Raw genomic sequence first — 20,456 nt, 5'->3', positions numbered from 1 at the left:
GAAAATGTTAACTTCCTCTAACAGGAAAGGGGGATATGAGGATCTAAAAGTCTTCTTTTAAGTTATATGAAAGGTCATTCAATATCTTGAAGTTATTTCTAATATCTATTGATAAATTGAATGTAAATTATTTATCTTTTAAACTAATGGTAATTTTTTTTAAAAGAACTATTTATGTATTTGAGAGAGAGAGAGAGAGTGACCTCACACACACCAGTGGGGGTGGGGGCAAGGGGCAGAGGGAGAGAATCTTCAAGCAGACTTCCTGCTGAGCACAGAGCTCAGTCCCAGGACCTATGAGATCATGACCTGAGCTGAAACCAAGGGTTTAACTTAACTGAGCCACCCAGGCGCCCACTAATGTTAATTTTTTTATTAGCTAAGGATACCCTTACACATTGATCAAAGGTTTTATTTTATGTTTAGGATTGGGCTTGGATTTTTGGTGAAATAGAAGGCTTATGAACTTTATATATTCTTGTGGATTCCAAGCAAGCACATTTATTTATGAGAGCAAATGATCGGTACCCAAAGCACAACGAAAAATTCAACTGAATGAGAAATTAGCTTTCACAATTTAAGCATAAATCCAGTAATCACACATACTTTACTCCTCATTTCAATTCTTACAGATTAGAAATGGAGTTTATATGTATACTCACAGGATAAATAGGCGTTCGGGGGACAATCATCTGAGAAAACTCAGAAAGACCTAAAATAATTAGGTATGGAGAATAAACATTGTGAGGTCATAATAACTTTTCTAAGACCAGGAGTGTGTTCTCAGGCAGTCCTTCTCCCTTTCACAGCTGGGTCTCACCTCAGCTCATCCTCATGTCAGCTGCCCTCTCCACCCTTCCAAATGCTGCTCATTGTTCAAGGCACTTTCCAATTTTCCATGAAGTTTCTCTGGACCACGCAGATATAACCTTTACCTGAATGCTAATTGCAAATATAGTCTGGCCTATACATGTTACCCTTTAATCATACACAGCTCTGTAGTATATTCTCCTGTTATGTCATATATTATAAATAGTCTTCCGACCAAGACTCATCAGAGGAAGTCACTATGTACACTTCTTCTACATAGAGGGTAGAGTGTGTCTTATATGTCATAAGAACACAATAAATGATGTCTCCAAAGGATAGAGGCAGTGGAATTAAACCTGAGATACAACATTAAAGAAGTGTGTGTGTGTGTGTGTGTGTGTGTGTGTGTGTGTGTGTGTAGTAAAGATTGTTCTTACTTGCATGATGACTGAAATGTAGCTAAAATCAGATTTTAAGAGCCGAAGAAAAATATTTTTACGTACCTGGGAATGTCTTTGGAGGAGCCTAGATAGGATTCCTACTAATGCCCCTTTTTAAGTTCTATTAATTTCTGACTTTTCATCTTGGAATGGAAATAAGTACAGGCTGATCCTCAAGATAGAGGGATAGAATTTGTTTTAATTTCTACTTCATGACAATGTCATCTTAGATTTTATTTGAAGGTATTGCAAATATGACCTGATATTTTGTGAAGAATGATTTTGCCAAGGAGACCATAATTTCTCAAGGGTTTAATGAAGCTATTTCAAGATCTTAGAGAGGCAAGAAAATCTCTAGTTGAAGGCAGGCATTAGATTAAGCCATAAAAAACGGAGTTCTGATTAGTTCATATAAGAATTCCGGGTTTTTTTTTCATCTAGGTTTATGGAAATATTACCATTTTAAATAGACAAGTGTGGTGTAAGTAAGCACTTTTCTTAGTTTTCCTGACCAATTACTACACTGTAAATGGTTCAGTCTACACTCTACACAGGAAGGCCAGCATATTCATAAATTTATTTTGAATAAGAATTAATGCTCCTTCTTCAGGAGAAAATTGTTTTACTGAGCCCCTAACTCCTTCTGAAAAGGAAATGGTAATGGCAGTGGGGTTGAGTGGTGCCTGAGGAAGGTGGCATGGCAGGGAATTTGGTAAGATACAGGCGTAACCAGAGGCTTTTTCTTAAAAATATCTTTTCTTTTGCCTGTCATCCCTTCATCTCCCTCCCTGATACTTCCATCAATAAAAGATTCATTTGAGTTAATGAGTTTCTCCTTCAAGATGCAAATACATCCCAGTGAGAACAAAACTCCCAGTTTTTCATGCAGCTTTTTATATGAAATGCTCCAATCCAATTAGCAAAAAATTCAGAAACCATGGATTTTTATTATAATGAGAAGAACTGGGGGAATTTCCTTTTAAACAAACTCTTTATAATTTTGTATATTACCGCAAAACACTTGCATAGTCTATTGGATAGTCATCCATGATACGGAGGGAGCATTTTGGAGTGGAATACGGACCAGGAAGAATGGTCTACCTTACAGAACAAGAAGTTACTAGGGGTGAGGGGGTCAAGGAAGAGGAGGCAGGAAATAGGAGGGCAGTTCAGAAATGGAAGCTGTCTCACCCTACTCTTTCTATAGTGGTCTCTGGGACTTTGCCTTCCCTATTCATTTGGCTTGAAAGCCTCTGCATGAATGTTTGTGTGTACCGTGCATCCTTACTTCTCATGTCTCCAGCTGCCTCCCAACCTCCACCTTCTCCTTCCTGTTTTAGTGCAGGCACTGCCCCTTTGACTCCTCCAGATTGGGTCTAGCCCCTTCTCTGCTCACAGATCACTCCTTATGCCACAGTATAATTTTTATCACATTTTTAATGGGTTCTGTTAATCTTTCTTTGTCCACATGACTAGATGGTGGGGATGTGTTACCATTGTAACCAGACTTGCAACACAGTGTCCTGTTCAGAGTAGGCACTGGGTACATACCTGAAGAATTAGAGAACCATTTGCTCTTTTGCCTTGGACCTGAAGAGTGCCTACAACAAGAAAGAGATTATCCCTACTCAGATCCTAATTACAGATTCAAGACAGAAGGATCAAACAATGTCGCCAAGAACATTGGCTGTATTAAGTGATGGGGGCTGAAATTTCAATCCAGGTGATGTTCTCATTCTCCATTTGGAAGCTAATGGTGTCCAGAGTCGCACCTCTTACAGATCAGCCCAGGCTGGTCCTCTCCAAATTGTTCTATCCAGCACAATGTCTCCTCATCATTTCCTGCCTCTTCTCATTGATAAAAAGGAGAAAATACAATAATTTTCCTATAATAATTTTCCTGTAATAATTATATATATGATTATATATAATTATACAAAAAATATATATACATATATATATATATATATATATATATATATATATATATATAAAGGGGGAGTAGAATTAATTTTCATGTGTCTCGTTTGACCTGCCTGGAACTTAGAAGGCACTTAAAAATGTTAAATGAATGGATACATGAGGTCCTTATTCCTTATTACCAAAGTATTATCAGAAGTTAGAATCTTCTCTTATATGTGTCAAGAATATATTATATAAAATGGCATTTTATTGAGCCTGACTACCAATTGATGAGTGAGCCCTGTGGCTAGGTCTTTGGGGGCTTATTTTAAAGGTGTTATAATCTTATTTTTCAAGTCATAGTTAGAAGGTGAAAAAAGTCATTATGAAGGCACACGTACGCACAAATAACTATCATCTATCTATCTATCTATCTATCTATCTATCTATCATCTATCTACCAAGATAAACAAAAGAGCCTGAAAATAAATGGTTTAGTTTTATGAAAATAGACGAAGTGCCTTTAACTTAAGGTTAGGAGAGGTCAACACAGGCTGCGAAGGCTGACAAATTTACCTGGCAATGCTACGGAATTCAGAAATGGGTAGGACTTGATACACAGAGAAGAGGATGACAATATTGCAAGTCTAAGGATCACTGCTAGCAAACCTCCAGGTCTTGTCGCAAGTGGGAAAAGTGGAGACATAAGGAGACTGTTAGCCCAGGACACGCAGTATGTGCTGGTGAGAAGCACGAATACAAGTGACAAAGATGGAGAAAGTATGCACAGTGTGAGTGCTTTGAGGAGAAGAAATATTCAAATGTCTTCTGCAGTGTGTGTGTGTGTGTGTGTGTGTGTGTGTGTGTGTGTGTGTGTACTTTCCAGGCAGATGAGGGGAGTCAATTCCAAAGGATATACTAAAGTGAGTTCATGTGGGTAATAGTGCAAAAAAGGAATTAACTCGTTAAAATTCCAAAGTTTTCTCTCTAAGACAGTGTTGGGAACAACTGTTTCAAACAATGCCAGTACTTTTAAATAGCTACACTGAACTCACTGGTTGAACAGGAATCAAGGTTGTGCAGTAGGTCACTCAGGTGAAGCATTAGCCAAAGCAAGAGAAGAGAATGTTATTGATGTCTGCTTCTTTCTGCAGCTACAGAAGCTTAGGGGATTGAAAATGTCCCAGAGGCAAGTTATCCTAACCTTTATAGGTTAATCAGGAATCTCTCCTTCCTCTACTGGGTAACTACATCAAAATGAAGGTTTCCCCACAAACTTCAAAATCTATTCTTAATGTTTTCTGGAGCACAAAGTGAACGTCAGGTGCCAACTGAATATAATTATATCCCAGCTATTAGCAGGTTAATTTTCACATGGTGTAACTGAAAATTCTTAGAACTGTTATGCACCAGTAGTTGTGTTTGGGGTTTGTTCTCAAGGGTTGAGGATGGGGAAGTACTTCTATCCCATTAATAAGGCATTAATTCTTCATAAGCTATGGAAATAAAAATAGGATGCAGAACAAATAACGAGGTATATTTCTCATTTTAATATGCTCTCAAATTCCATTCTCGAATTTCATAAATTTTAAAATCGCTAATTTGATATTCTCTATGGGTAGGAAACAGAGAGGCATGTGTTAAAACATGGACTGTATTTTTAAAAGTCTTACTTTAAAACCAATAATTAAAAAATTTTACATTATAACCTCTTCAAATACTGTGGATAAGAAGCCATACTGGTTAATTTAAGTTTTAGGTTATCCCTACCTTGCCCCTCCACGAGGCATGTATTTCTGTATATTGCTATCTAGCTTTTGATATAGATTTCAAGTTTACATATAGTGAAAGAGGGATTCTGCAATGTGGAATTACTGTTCTTGACCACATTTGGGAATCTTATTTTTCAAAGACAAAAACTAATTTCTTAATGAACAGAAGTTCACTATTTTCTTTGTTGCCTTTTTTATGTTCTTGTATGTTGTCTCTTCCTGACAGTATCAATTCTACATTTGAAACTGTTGGCACAAAAGTAGCATCAGATTTTTTTTTTCTGAGAATATTCTCAGAACAAATGAGTAATAACAGTCTGAATTTTAGTGACTGTGTTAAAAAAAAAAAGTTGCTTGCTTTTCCACAAAGTTAATTTTCTGTTTTATTCTTGAGGCAGGTAGTAGAATATTCATCTTCAAAAAAGTAGCCTGTTTGCTTACTTGGTTTTAACTAGTTATGAAGACTCACATTCGGTAGTGACTATTTGTGCTTCTTAAACTTCTTATCTTGTAAAAAAGGGGACTGGAGTTAGAAGGAGTTGGATCAGTTGATGGGATTCTGGGACTCTGCCAGATTAGGTGCAAAGGAGGAAATACAGGAATTAAAATGGTCCTGCTCTCAAACGGGCATGCCAAGTGGAAAAAAATCCCAGACTCCCAAGTCCAGAAATGAAGGTACTAGTCTTGAGTATGCAGTTAACAATTTGTGGGACTCTGGTTAATTCACTTAACTCAGAATTCTCGATAAAAATGAAGTCTTGATTAGAATCAATGAAAAAGTCAAAGTGATTTCGATAAAGGAAAGCACAAAATAAATAGCAGAACAAGAGCAAAGTTTAGTGTCTGACCCTTTCAAGTTCCTCAAAACATACACACATATATGAAACCTTAAGAGAAAGTCAATATATAAAGCCATTTAGAATGAAGTTGATCTTACCAACCTGGTCATACTGTGGCGCTCCAGAGCTCTCTCCCTTTGGGCCCATCCTGCTTATTGGCACCTAGTACTCTAAGGAGCACAAGTTTCAAAACTATTGGAACAATTATATTTTGTAAAGGAGATTTCCTCCAAAATAGCACTAGAGTATTTCTCTGTATTACATCCTTTTTTTCTTTATTGCTATAGCAATAACATGGTGAAGAAATCACAAAGACCACTACTGTCAGGATGTACCCCAATCTAGCCATTCGATGTGTGATAATCCTTTATTAGCGGTTTGATATGCCAGCCAAGATTGCAGCATGGAAACAGGAACAAAGGAAACCATGTCTCTGATGTTTTCCCCAAACTGAAAAAGAAGGGGGGAGGGTTTGAAGATTCAGGATGGAACAGAACTGTCTTGCTGAAGGCAAGATTCCTTCAATTTCCCTGGGCAACAATTTTTTTCCCCTCTGATTCTAAAGGACGAATTTGGTTTCAAAATGCAGATATATTTGAGAGAATCTGTGTAAGAAACATATTCAAAATCTTAAAGTGACTAATCAGAAGTCTAAGCTGAGGGGTTAATTTATCATATAAGTAATATGAAATAATTCTAATATGTAAAACTATGGTAATGATTTCTCTTTTTAATATCCAGAAAGTTAATGCCTTAGTTTTTACTCACTTTCGAGGAAAAGGTTGTACAGAGTGGACAGTAATACTTGTTCTTTGGGAAGTACCTTTTTTTCCCAGTTAAATTTATACTGAAATCTCATGCTTGCAGTTGTCCATTTACTAGAATTAAAGTACTTTGTCCACCAGGATTTATGCATTCATTTCTTTGGAAGGAAATACAGGAAAGGGAGAGAAAAAATCTGTCTTCACCTGAGACACAAAGGATCTGACGATGGCAAAAAAAAGATGCGAGGGCATGCGAGGTAATTTAACAGTTAGTTTTGGAAGTAATGCAGGTGTCTACAGGTAGGAAAATTTAGGGGCTTGAAATCAGTGTTCTCCAATACCAAGCCATGAATAATGGATATAGCTATGGGCACAATTTACAAATGACAGCTTATCACCTGAAACAGGATGGTACAGCTCAATTGACAGCTGCCAGTCAACCAAGAAATAGTATTAGAATATTTTTCTCCATTACATTCTTCTTTTCTTTTGACTTCCTTCACTCAGTTTCACTTAGCACTGTCGCCATGACCTGAAAATGAAGACTGTGTTCCTAGGAATAGTATGGAGATTTGTCAGCTTGATTCTTCACTTCAAATGTAAGAAGGACCAACAGCACCAGGAACTAGCTGCTGACCATTTTTTAAATATTTTTTTTGCTACATCTGGAAAGGAAAACTGAGAGACCAAAATGACATAGAGGAGCCAAGGAAGTTTAGAAAACAGCATGTGGGTGTGACCTGATTCACCTCCTATCACAGGACACCTCATCTCTGTCCCCACGATTTAAAGTGATATCCTTAGTACCACCAACCTCTGGATACTGGACAAGGGGCAGAAAAAGCACGTTCTCCATTCTCAACAATACGGCCACTACAATACAGCAGGTCAGCCTTAACTATGGTAGTCTCAGAAGAAAGAATGAGACACTTTTTAAGGCTCTTCTTCATGATCCTGCATTTCACATTTTTCCATTTCTACCCAGGTGATTCTAAAGAAGTAAGGCTTCAAAATACAGGTGTATTTGCAAATGTATTTAAAACAGAAAAAGGAATATAGTTGGTATTTTCTCCAGCGCCTCTAAGCTGAGTTCTATATTTGGGACATGGTTGGAAAAGAAACCTAAGTTGACTTCATTAAAACAAGGGAGAAAAATGTACTTGTTATGTACCACCACCTTCCCACCACTATTCTTTCATGCCTCTCCCAGCCTTGTTTCTTTTAGGAGTTTTAAGATTTCTAACACATCCATGTTTGAGTTGAACTACAGTGCTCATAGTTATCCATGAAAAAGCCTCTTGTCTAGGCTGGTATTTCTTATAGAATTTCCCCTCAAATATGAATTCCTCAGAATATCAGTAAGTATTATATACAAACAGACAATTAAAAGTGGGTTCTGACAGGGTGCCTGGAGGGTTCAGCCAGTCGAGCATGCGACTCTTGATGTCAGGGGTTGTAAGTTTGAGTCCCATGTTGGGTGTAGAGATCACCTAAAAATAAAACAAACAAACAAACAAACAAAAAAACCCCAAAACCAAAACCAACTCAGGTTCTGTCATCAAAATATATGAAATACTGGGTCAAGTAAATATCCATCAAGTAAATACTCATCAGAAAAATACTGGGTAAAGCAAAGTTGTACAGATTTCTTTAATTTAGGACTTCTGAAAATTTCTAATGGGCTAATTTGCCAGGTTAATATGGGGTTGGGGATAGGTGGCAGTGGTATTTGAATAAGAAAACTTTTCTTCTGGGAAATACTTGTGAGACCAGTATTCTGAAGACACTTTGGAGGACTCCAGCATAGGCAAACAAATTTACATGGAGATTGTTTCTTAGAGGGTTTGCACAGTAAGTGAAAATGGCAGTAGGTTCTCCTGGAATCGGTAGTTTCCCTATGAAAGGAAGTCTGTTTCTCCAATATGAATTGCAAGTAAATAAGGGGGGGCAGATTGTGCTGGAGCCAAGGAAGGTGGACATTGCTGGCCGTGCTTACAGGCTGCTCAGGAAGGTCACATCCCACGGCAGTCTGGCTGTCACCTGTACCCATTGGTGTGGTTTGATGATTTGGGAAAGCCGAATTTTTGTTTTTCAGAAACATTGTGGGCTCTCGCACCACAGCTATTATCAGAAATTATGTAAACTCACAAATAAATTATATTTAAAAACAGAGGTAATATTTACATAAAATAAAATTAAAAAAACGGGTAATATTCAAAATGCATTACTTCCTGATTATTTTTTTCTGCTTCTTTTTTTAGTTTGTAGGAATTTTATTTTTATTGAGTACAGTTGACACACAATGTTCCATTAGTTTCAGGTTCCTGACTATTTTCTACATTTTACTATTATGTGCCCTCGAGCTTATTTACATTTATTTTATCTGTATAGTGGAAGTGCTATGTAAGGACTGGCTACTACTTGTGTTTCTCTTCCCAACTCATATAGATATCAAGTTGGTATTTTGAATTTGGGCTTGGTAGGGGTATTTATACCACAGAAATTGGCAAATGCTGCATATCAGGCTTTGTTGATTGTCTAGATTTAAGATGATGGAGAAAATGTTAATAACGTAGATTAAATTTAAAAAGGTCACGTCTGTTACATTGTGAATAGCACACAAAATGGAGGAAATATCCCCCCAGATGTTGAAAACTATTGTCAGATTCAGCGAAGAAGTTTGTCAAGTCATTGAGAAACGAGTGAAGTCTCAACATAACCTCAATGTTTCATTTTTGTCTTACTCAAAAATGTAAATAAAAATACCAACCAACATTCATATTGGAGATACCCCTGGAGTTGGGACACAACTCCATCTATGAAGTCATGAATACAAGAGTGGAATTTACAATAAGGAATATTGTATGTTTAAAAAAAAAGAATTAACATGTTATCTTATTCAGAAATCTACAGAAAGAGACAGATGTACAATAACAATGAAGAAATATAAAGCCTAACTCTGTACTTGGGTTCTCTTCTCAGTTTCTTTAGTGGCATAATGAAAGGATTGGGCTACATCCATATTTTCCAAATTTGCCTGATCTTAAAAATGTTGGAATAGAGGTTGCAAATGGAATGGAGATTGTTAAAAATTCAGAATCCTCAGACTCCACTGAAATTTACTGAATTTCCAGACAGTGTGCCCTGGGGGAGGAGGGGAGAAAGAGAGAGAGAGAGAGAGAAATGTTCTAGATGACTCCATTGATCAGAGAGCTTTGAAAAAAAAACCTAGGGAAAATGTTATCTAAGGTTCCTTTGAATATTAAAATTCTATGAAGATTAACTGTTTTTTAATGAACTCTTTTAAAGCAATTGAGTTTTAGAGGGTTTATTATCTAACTACATAGTTTCCATTATAAATGTGATTTCCACAATACAGAGAAATAGAGCTAGAGGGGAAAATATATTACCCACAATTTCATCACCCAGAAAACCAATGAGACTTTATTTTATTTTTTATTTTATTCTTACTGTCTTATTTGGGATTTCCTTTTAAATAAGATTCTATGGCTGAATTCATTTCCTGAGTCTAGGGACAGTTCACAGCTACCTAACATTACAAAACCTTGGGCTGGCTGGGTATGTGAAAATGCCATGTCTGCTCTGGAATTTCCATAGCTGATAAAAATCCTTTGCCTGATTCTCATCCTGTGAAACATAAAAAATTTACTCTTTCTGCCTACTCTCATTAGGCAGCCCACCTTGAAATGTGTTTGTCCCAACCCCTAGGCCTTGAGGGCAAATGCGCAAAGAAACTCTCCCTCCAAAACTTCCTTTCTGTCTCTGGATCTGAGTTTAGCCCAAGGCTCACACTAACTGAGGGGAATAAAAACGAAACATTTTGGCAACAGATATCCACAATCTTCCTGTGTCTCTGTTGCCATAGCAACCAGGCTATCACTATGTATGCTGAGCCAAATTATTTTTACCTGTTTTTTCTGACCACTGGTATTTTACTTCTTTTCTTCAAGCATCTATTTTCAACCTGATTTCTTTGGCTGACAAAACTTTTAAAGGAGGCAGTATTTTCTCCTTCCTTCATTTAAAAATATGTGATGAATGTACAAAACCGAACAGGTTTTTTTTTTTTTTTTTTTTTTTTTTAAAGCAATTATACGTAAATGCTTGCCCTACAAGCTATGGCTCTTAGTTGCTACTAGGGTTTCATAAGGATGCTATTCTTTCATCATCTAGAGTACAGAGAAGTATGACTTTTGAGCTAATTAAGGTGTTTTAAACTGAAATAAAACTGTACTTTAATTTAGAATACGTCAGCAAATATTAATCAATTTTGATATGCATATAGTATTTAGTGAAAATAGACAAAAATTAACTTGTTTCTTTTTAAAAAATCACATATTTCCTTTTTCAAAATAATGAATATTTTTATTTTAGATTCAATAGCAAACAACATGCTTGTAGTAGTCAACTGCTACTTAAATGTCTTTTTATCTTTTCCTCACGGTAACTTACAATCTTAGAATATATTTATTTGCCCAGAGAAAACTAGATAACATAATCCAGGATCTCAGATCACAGCTTTGTAGTCAATAAAAGGCCCTTGACTTACACATTTTTGCATTACTATTTTACATAAAGCTTTGACTTACAGTTGGTAAGCACTCACAAATATTGGCTCCATAATTATCTTGATGAATGTGCTTTATTCCTACATCCACATATATTTTTCATTTCAATTTGCACGTATAGACATAGATCAAACCCAACATATGGGGAAAACACTAGATGGGGATTTCTGTTTTGCTGTGCCGGGTTTGATGGTATTCTATAAATAATAATAAGACAATGAATGCAAAACTAACATCATATTTAATTGGAAGTGTTCAGAGGCAATTTTGGACTCCTGAATTACATTTCAAATTTAATTTGGAATTTTGTGATTATTACTACTTCTGGCAGTTCAAGATGCTCCATACAGTTTTATTGAGGTTTGCATGATTTTATATTAGTTTAAGCAAGAAATGAAGTTTAGGAAAACATTTAAAACATACTGTAGAAAAACATATTGTGAATTTTGTTTTTTGTAATTTCATGAGTGAAGCATCAGTGAGGCTTTATAAAAATAACCAATGAATATAGACTTTTAAGTTAAATGTAATTTTTAATTCATGACTGTGATATTATGGTTTATAATAAACATATATTTGGTCTTCATGTTCCCGACACAGAGCTCTTAAACCCTTGATTGTTCTAAGTGAAGAGAGTGACAAACGTCTTTGTTGTTAATGGGGTAACTCTGGAAAGCCCCTAAGTCACCTCAGGTCACCTGTGGATGGGGGCTGATCATCAGTGGAACCAACCATGTGACTAGATTGTTGGAACTTTCAGTCCCAGCCCCTACCTCTGATGGGGAAAGGGGTTGAAGGTTGAATCTATAGCCAGTAGCCAGTGAGTTAATCAATTATACCTATGTAATGGAGCTCCATAAAACCCAAAAGGATGGGGCCAGGAGAGGGCCTGAACGCTCTCCACCCCCTTCTCCATACCTTGCCCTATGCAATTCTTCCATCTGGCTGTTCCTGAGTTATATCCTTCTAAAATAAACTGGTAAACATAAGTAAATGTTTCTCTAAGTTCTGTAACTGCTCTAACAAATTAGTCAAGTCCAAGGAACAGGTCATGGGAACCTCCAGTCTGTAGCCAGCCAGTCAGTCAGAGGCACAGGGGACTTGTGGTTGGTGTGCAAAGTGAGGGGGGAGTTTTGTGGGACTGAGCTCTTAACTTGTGAAATCTGGTGCTATCTCCCAGGTAGGTAGTGTCTGAATTGAATTGAATTGAAGGACATCCAGCTGGTGTCAGAATCTGAACTGGAGTTAGAATTACAATGGCGTTATTAATGAAACTGTTGCTATATATAAAACTACTTTTAATTTGTAGTTGGGTCAGAAAGATATTTTTTAACATTGTCATTGAAGAAAGTTTAGGATTAAATTGATCCAATATGAGAGAAACCACAGAAAGTGTTAAGAAATTTTGTACTATTAAGCCTGAAATGATAAATTATTATTTTTGGTTTTTATTGAGGCTGATTGATATACAAAAATTGTACACATTTATAATTTTAAACATTAGCTAATAAAATCAATACTCTCTCTCCATTATAAGTCAATCTCCATTTCTAAACAAGTCCTGAATTATAAGCATTGTTTTGGGTTTCTGTCAAAAGTAAATATTAAGTTTAGAGCCATTGAAAAATATGACGAGATAACGAGCATATTTGTAATGGACAAAATTCAGTGGAAAATAAAAAGCCATAATCTTTGAGCTCTTCTTTATGTCAGTATATCAGTGTGATTTTGCTTTTCCTGCAGCTGAGTGGCATGCCACCAACAAAAACCAAAATGTTTTATCCTAATCTAAAATTAGCATAAGAAAAACAGGATATAAACTTACACAAAAGATAATGCTGAAATGAAGCTCCCCTGTTAAAGATTGTTTTCTTCTGCCTTTTGAGGAGTTTGAGGAGTTCTGGAGAAAATCTACCATATCTTCTTTCCTATTTTTGTGGACTCACTTTTCTGGTAAATTGCTACTAAACTTTCAGACTAAGATTTTGACTAAACATCCCAATGTTACAGGTATGTCTAAATGCCATCCTAACTTCTGACTAGACCTAGTGGGCATAGAGGGAAACAATACAGACTCATAGAGAGGGTATACTTTAGAGATAAAGAACTTCAAGTTTGAGGTCATATGGTCTGAGTTTGAAGGCTACTTCCACCACTTCCTTATGTGACCTGGGCAAGTTATTTCCTCTCTCTAAGCTTGATTCCTCCTCTATGAGATGGAAATGTTAATAATAGTACCAACACACAGGAAGGACTGTTATGTGGATTCAAACTGATAATCCATTAAACCACTTAGCATAGAGCCTGGCACATAGTGAATGCTCAATCAATGTCAGCTCTTATTAAATCTATCATAAGTCTATTTTCATGTCAATAATACACTTAAATGAATCCTAAATAATGGGAATCTATTCTGGCTTTAGAGTTCTATGCGGATCTCAGGATTATATGGCCTTTTAAACATTCAGAGTTTTCTTTCTTGTGACCTAAGTCTCTGATTTCTCCTAAAACTTGTTTTCTTAATAGTGAAGCTATGGAAAAATTATACTGTGGACTAACAGTAGTAATTCTTTTCCCCATCATCTTTTCACCAAATTAAAGTTTCCTGGTTCATTTAGGACTCTTCATATGTGTTCTTTTCTGATGATCACAATACAGATTTCTAGTAAACTCATCAGACATTCATTCTTCTTAAGTACTCATGCAATAAGTTGTAGAATTATTTGATCGTAATCCGACCAGTACTGAGTCTAAAAGAAATGTGAGCTTTTAGTTTCACAATCTTGTAGCATTTATTACATTAGTACTTATAAATGCTATTATCATACATTGTTATATAGTGTTTCTCCAACTAGTTTATTACCCCTTGAGTATTGGTACTAGTTTTTATACCTTTGTGTTTCTAGTGCCTATCCAGCACATAATGCATAATGCATAGTAGGGTGTGTGTGTGTGTGTGTGTGTGTGTGTGTTTGAGAGAGAGAGAGAGAGACTGATGTTTAGCCTGAATTCTTATCTTCATCTTTGCAATGGGCCACTTATTTTGTTTTCCTTCTTTAGAGGCTCCCCTCCCCCACTGCATTTTTCTGATAGGGTCATTGGCCAAGGGGCTATGCTTCTTAGACCACAAGGATGAGCACAGGGCCATGTTAGAAAGTAGAATCCTCAGGAAGGTAATGGACACCAGAGGAGAGAAAGCCTTTCTCATTGGATTACCAACTGTTAACATTATGTGAGTTGAGACTGAGATCCTTGCTTCTGTAAGATGTGGAGTAAAGTTAATATAGAAGAAAGCATGGCTGAGATGGCAAGAATGTCATCACCTGTTCAAACAATGAACACAGCAGCCAAGGCCCACAGCAGATCTGTCCTTGCACTTTTTGGTTATGTGACCCAATAAGTCCCCCCCCTTTCATATTTTGCTTAAATGGCTCCAGTTGGGCTTCTGTTACATTCTGTTATGGCATTGACTGATTGATACAGTCTCATGTGACTGGACAATAAATATTTGGAACCCATGGTGCCTTCTTAAATCTCCCTGGTACTCTTATGCATATGCAGGGAGAGTGATCTAATACCAAATTTGTAAAAGCTGAACATGACAACAAATAATACATTTTATCCTAAAAATTAATATAACATTTGAACTAGTAGAATTGGCCTCAGGAATAATGAAATCAGACAAGAGTGCAAAAGTTCAGTTTACTTTTATTTAGAAGGGGGTAGATATAGCCAAGCATTTGATTCTCAAATGAGAACCACAAATGCATGGTAAAAGCAGATCTTTATTCTCCACCCACCCAACTTTTCTTCCAATTCATTGTTCTCTCTTCACCACTCCACTGGAATTTGGTAGGAATTAGCCAATGAAGGCCCTGCCTTCCAAGGAGGGACGCTACCACACATCAGCCTGTACCAGCTAGATTGTAGTTTAAAAAAAATCCACACCTTCTGAGAGTTATTTTCTATTTTCTCCAATTAATAGAGAAGGTCATATGGAATATGACATAAACGGCTGATGCATTCCAGAAGTCTGGCCTATAAGACCAGCCAATGAAAAGAGTCTCTGGACCTGAAACAACAGCCAGAATCAGAATCTTGCCTATGGGGAGAATTTGGAAGCATCTACTTTGGGGATTTCTGACCAACAGACTTACTCTTGCTTAATTCTCTTCAATGTCTTCAGTGGTCCATTTCCAAACCTTTTAAGATTCTTCTTATGCATTGTGTATTATGGTAGGCTCTAGTGATACAAACACCTTACGTTTCATTCCTTCTCTGGTACTCACAGTTCTCCAAATGTGCCCCATTCCAGATTCTAATTCCTAACTTTGAAACTTCTCAAGCTTCAAAACTTTTCAAAGAGTTTGTATTCCCCAACCACCATCCCAAACTCCCAATATAGGTAAGGTTTCTTCTTCCAGTAGCCCCTGTACTCTGTTTACCTGTAGTATAATCCTTCACACTGCATCCTAATGCCTATGGACTGTGCTTGTCTGTCTCTCTCACTTCTCAAAGGCACAGTATTTGCCTTTTCATATGAATTCCCAGAACTTATCACTGTACATACTAGCTCTTTATAAATGCTTGTTGAGTGAATAAACAAATACATGAATGCATGAACGAACGAACGAATGAATGACTAACAACATGACCCCTACTTTACAGAAGCACACTCTAGCTGGGAAAGAAATAACAATTTGGCTAACTAGCAATTAACCAATGTATAATAGAGATAAGATCCAAATACTGATAGAGCATAACATGAACAGAAATTAATTGTTCCTTTCATTTTATGCCTTTTTTCTTGATGTCTGCTCTATTGTTGTGCTCAGAGGAGTGTTTAAAATTCACTGTTGAATGATCTATGAACAAAACCCTGATTTCTTTTGAAGAATAGGTTACCATACAAATCTATTAGGGAAATAAAACAAGAACATTAGATAAAGAAAATACTGCTGGCTGCCTACAGAAATGCAGTAAGAATATCTCAACAAGGAGAATTTCCATACAAGCCTAACAAAGGGAATAGCAAAATCTTTGGGTTACTACCAAGTTTTTTTAGTGATTAGAGGACACTGATGTTATATGTTGTGAATACTGAAATTCCAGACATAGTTATGATGAGGAAACTTCACAAACATTAAGTGAGGTTAGTCCTGCTTTCACGTGTTTAAACAAAATTTCCAGAGGCAATGTCTGCAAGAGGAATTTCTCAATATTCAATCTCTAACTTGTTTGGTTTTACATGTAGGCAGTTTGCAGGTTTGTTACTAAGAGCTACAGATGGCACTAACAAGAAGATGAAGCATTCCTACCACTTCTTCTTTCCAGTTTTTGGTCCCAGCCTTTTTTCAGTCCCTCATCATTTTTGGCCAGAACCATAGCCACTTAAGTGTTCTGTCACCAGGATGTCCTTCTTATCACTGGATTTTTCACATTGTTAAAAAAAAGACTGATCTTTTATAAGACAGGATCCAATTCAAATCTTCCAACATCTTTAGGGTGCATTGTTTTTCAATTAGGGTCCTTTGGAGTCTGTGGGAGGGGCACTATACTATTAGGGTAAAGTATGAAAAGCTGTAGGAAAGCGATGGGGTTTTCTTGAGGGCTTGGGATTACCTCAGTGGTAAGTAATTTAAAACATTTTTTAAAAATGTTAAAACAAATACTGTGATATTATGGAAGTAAATATAAAAGAGGGCTTTTTATTTTATTTATTGAGAGAGAATGAGAGAGAGAGAGAGAACATGAGTGGGGGCAGGGGCAGAGGAAAAAGTAGACTCCCTGATGAGCAGGAAGCCTGACATGGGGTTCAGTCCCAGGACCTTGGGATCAATGACCTGAGCTGAAGGCAGACGCTTAACTGAACTAGCCACCCAGGTGCCCTTAAAAGAGGAATTTAAAAAGAAAGCATGAGACCTTAAAAGAATGCCAAGTGTTTGAGGGTAGCTGTCACATTTTACTTAGACTCCCAAGGCACTTTTGTGAAAAGGTAGTGAAGACCCATCTAGAGGGGAAAGTTGCACCTTTCACAAGTCCCTTCCCAGCCTAGCTTCTCCCTGGGCCAGGAAAATACCTGTTCTCAGAAGACATATGGACTTTTGTGCCTCCACAACTTTCTTCTTGCTGTTTTCTCTGCCTGGGATTCTCACGCCTTCCCTTTTCACCAACTTCCCCTCCCTCCCTCCTTTCCTTCCTTCCTTCCTTCCTTCCTTCCTTCCTTCCTTCCTTCCTTCCTTCCTTCCTTCCTTCTTCCCTTCCACCTTTCCACCCTTCCTTTCTCCCTTCTTTTAGTAAACATTTCATGAACTCCACTCTGCCAGGTGTTCTACTAGGTTCTGGTGATGTAGGGATAAAATGCAGAGATGGTGAGGAGGGCAGAGAGAAGTTATACAAAAACACTACTAAACAGAAAAATGACTAACATTGCATGTTAAATATTTGGCACTGTGATGAACATTTCCACACATCACTCTACTTAATTTTTACATCAACACTGAGAAAAAAGTTTTGTCACTAAAACTTGCCTGGATGTCACACAATAAACGACACTCATCTCCATGGCATACCATCAATGACCTAGCCAAAGTTAAATCACAAGTGCATGTGACTCTAACTTGTGCTCTTAAACATCACTTACTACTCAATGTGATACGTAACCTTCTGGATCTAGATGAAATGCCCCATCATATCTCTCTTTCTTCTCTGAAAATTCTCCTTTTAAAGCATAATCACTTTCTTTCCCCCTAAGTATGTTCCTGTATTCATTATTAGCATAATTTCATTATGGCTATTTGCAATCTTCCTCTCTCACCAGGCTTAGAAAGTAGAAAGTCCCCAGAGCAGGCGCCACCTCTGGTCCACGTGTGTGTCACCCTATCCCAGCGCGGTGGAGCTGCTAAAGGTGGCAGGATAGGGTCGACCCTGTGGTAAACCAAGCGCAGGAAAGCTTTGCAGAGATGACATTTGGCTGCCCACAGACTTTAAGGTGTGCCTTGTTTGGCTTAAAAAAGCATTTTGAATTAGTTTGCCAACATTTGGAAAGTAAGTGCTTATCTTAAATCCTGGATTTCCAGTTTCTTTTTTAGATTGGAAGATTTGGAAAGCTTCATCAAAGATTCTTACATGACCACAACTGGCTCGAGCTGAATGGTGACCGTCTGCTGTCGAGGGGCCCTGCACCCTACACTTCACTATATTCTCCACTACTGTTGTGCTGTCCTGGCGACTTCGCTCACTTAGGCTACTGACAGGGTCCTGACCTCAATATTTGCAATCAGTCCTCTGTGCAATTTCTGAAATCTCTTAATTTCTGTGTTATGGGATTATTATAAATAATCCTTATAAATTATAATATTAATATAATATAATTATTATAAATTATTTTTCATTTCTAGTTTACTAAGTTAAGAAAAGTGAAATGCTAAGGGTAGAAAACCTCACTACTACATAAATATTAAAATATAGACTAGAGATGCTCTCAAGTATGGCATGGTAGAAAGCCTCATTACTGCATACACATAAAACTGGGTGATAGACATTGGGGAGGGTATGTGTGGTAATGAGCACTGGGTGTTATATAAGATGGATGAACCACTGATCTGTAACTCTGAAACCAATAGTACATTATATGTTAATTAATTGAATTTAAATTAAAAAATAAAACATATATATATATAGTAGGGCTATATATATATATATATATATATATATATATATAGAGGGCTCAGGTCTATTTATAAGTGACTCACAGTCTTCACATAGTTATTTCAGCTCACACATAATGGGTTATTTACAGACCAACTCTAGTACTGCTGGTAGTGATTATAATTACAGAAAAAACTTTATCAATTCAAAATCTTCAAGGCTTGGGACAGAGATTGGGGCCAAGTTTACCTTTATATTGTGACAGTTCTTGAAAAGATTTGTTAAGCAAATATACCAAGTAAAGTGTTTGTAAAAGAACTGTTTACTTGACACAAATTTTAAAGTCATAAATTCCCAACAATGTAAGTGCATTGTAAGCAAAAGCTAGATATTGCTTAGGTTGGTATTTTGATATAATAAGTACAAATTATTTTTATCTATTCTTTAAAGTAGGGCTCCTGCTAGACAGTACATTTTTACCCTAGTTCACATTGCAATATTTATTTGAAAACAATAAAATATTGCTCCTGTGAAATGTATTATTTACTCTGACTTTTAATCATTTCAGCTCTTTTCCTCAAGCCAACTGACTTATATCTGAGTCTACTTAGTAGAGTAAGTGCAAAAAAGGAGGCCATAGTTTAGAGTAAATCCCAATTAGTCACCTAAAGTTTCAATAGTCACATCCATTATATTAAGAAACCATGCTTTAATAATGCAGTCATTGGCAGCAAAACAATAAATGTCCAAACATGATGAATAGCAGGTTAACCACCTCTGCAACAAAGAGAACAACAATACCAAGTTAGCCCATTTTCGCTTAGTCTTGTAACAGATAAAATCACAGTCTATAGCTTTATTTATCTGTTGCATTAGAGGGTTACCCAACATCTCAAGATAAATTGGAGTGCAAATAAATAACTTACCTCTTTTGATAGTCATTTATAGGAAAAATCATGTGTTTTATAGTGCAGAGAAGAACCTTAGAAATAGTCAAAATTGAGAGTAAGATCATATCCTACCTGGGTGACTTTCTCTGTCACATTGTGTGTTCGATCTTTAACCTTGGGTGCAATAATGGTTTTATCTGAAGAAGGAGGGGATGCATTCTTTTTTTCAGTTTTGACATCCGAAAAATTCAGGGTGAGCTGTGGAATCTTGTTAATGGTGCTGTATTTATTGAGATTAGAATCTGACGTGGATCCCAGGAGGCTTGACTTGATATGATTAAAGGGCCCTAAAAAAATTGGAAAATATTTGTAAAAGCAGTGTCAGGAGAAATAGAAGAAAGAGATGGTCCTGAATGACCCGCTAATGATCCACAGCCAGTGTGACCCTGCTTTGGGAAGGACTAAATGCAGCCAGCTGATACCTGAACACAAGGTTTAGGGTCAGTGTCTGCCAAATGGAACGACACGTGAGTATCCGAGGGTAAGATGGGATCCAAGGTGTGTACCCAGAAAGCAGATGGCATCTTTAGCTGTTACTTAACTTCTTTCATTAGGGGCTGGAATAAAAGAAAAAAAAAAAAACTCGACTCCTTATTATTGGCCTATTATTGGCCAAATTGGTTTCTCAAGAATGTGTTTTCACAATCCAGGGTTTATTCAAGGAAGGACTTGCCTATGGTTAAAATCCTGTTGGCCATGAAATTTCTGAACGGGCCATCTACCCAGCTCCAATATGGATT

At 36.8% G+C, this 20,456-nt stretch overlaps 1 protein-coding gene across 4 annotated transcripts in view; it reads right to left on the bottom strand.

Annotated features, from left to right (window-relative positions):
* Positions 1-20,456, bottom strand: part of KCNH7 (potassium voltage-gated channel subfamily H member 7) — a 472,323-nt gene that overhangs the window by 102,561 nt on the left and 349,306 nt on the right. For all 4 annotated transcript variants that reach the window (XM_088022141.1, XM_028113114.2, XM_028113115.2 and 1 more), the window contains one exon: positions 19,789-20,003. In XM_088022141.1, coding sequence (XP_087878267.1) covers positions 19,789-20,003 — 215 coding nt within the window. The remainder of the gene's footprint in view (positions 1-19,788; positions 20,004-20,456) is intronic.

The sequence above is a fragment of the Eumetopias jubatus genome, unplaced genomic scaffold, assembly GCF_037043125.1.
Source record: "Eumetopias jubatus isolate StellerSeaLion01/CBP00866 unplaced genomic scaffold, mEumJub1_p1.0 scaffold_3, whole genome shotgun sequence".
In the NCBI taxonomy this organism is placed as follows: domain Eukaryota; kingdom Metazoa; phylum Chordata; class Mammalia; order Carnivora; family Otariidae; genus Eumetopias; species Eumetopias jubatus.
This window is presented reverse-complemented; position numbering and strand designations above follow the sequence as displayed.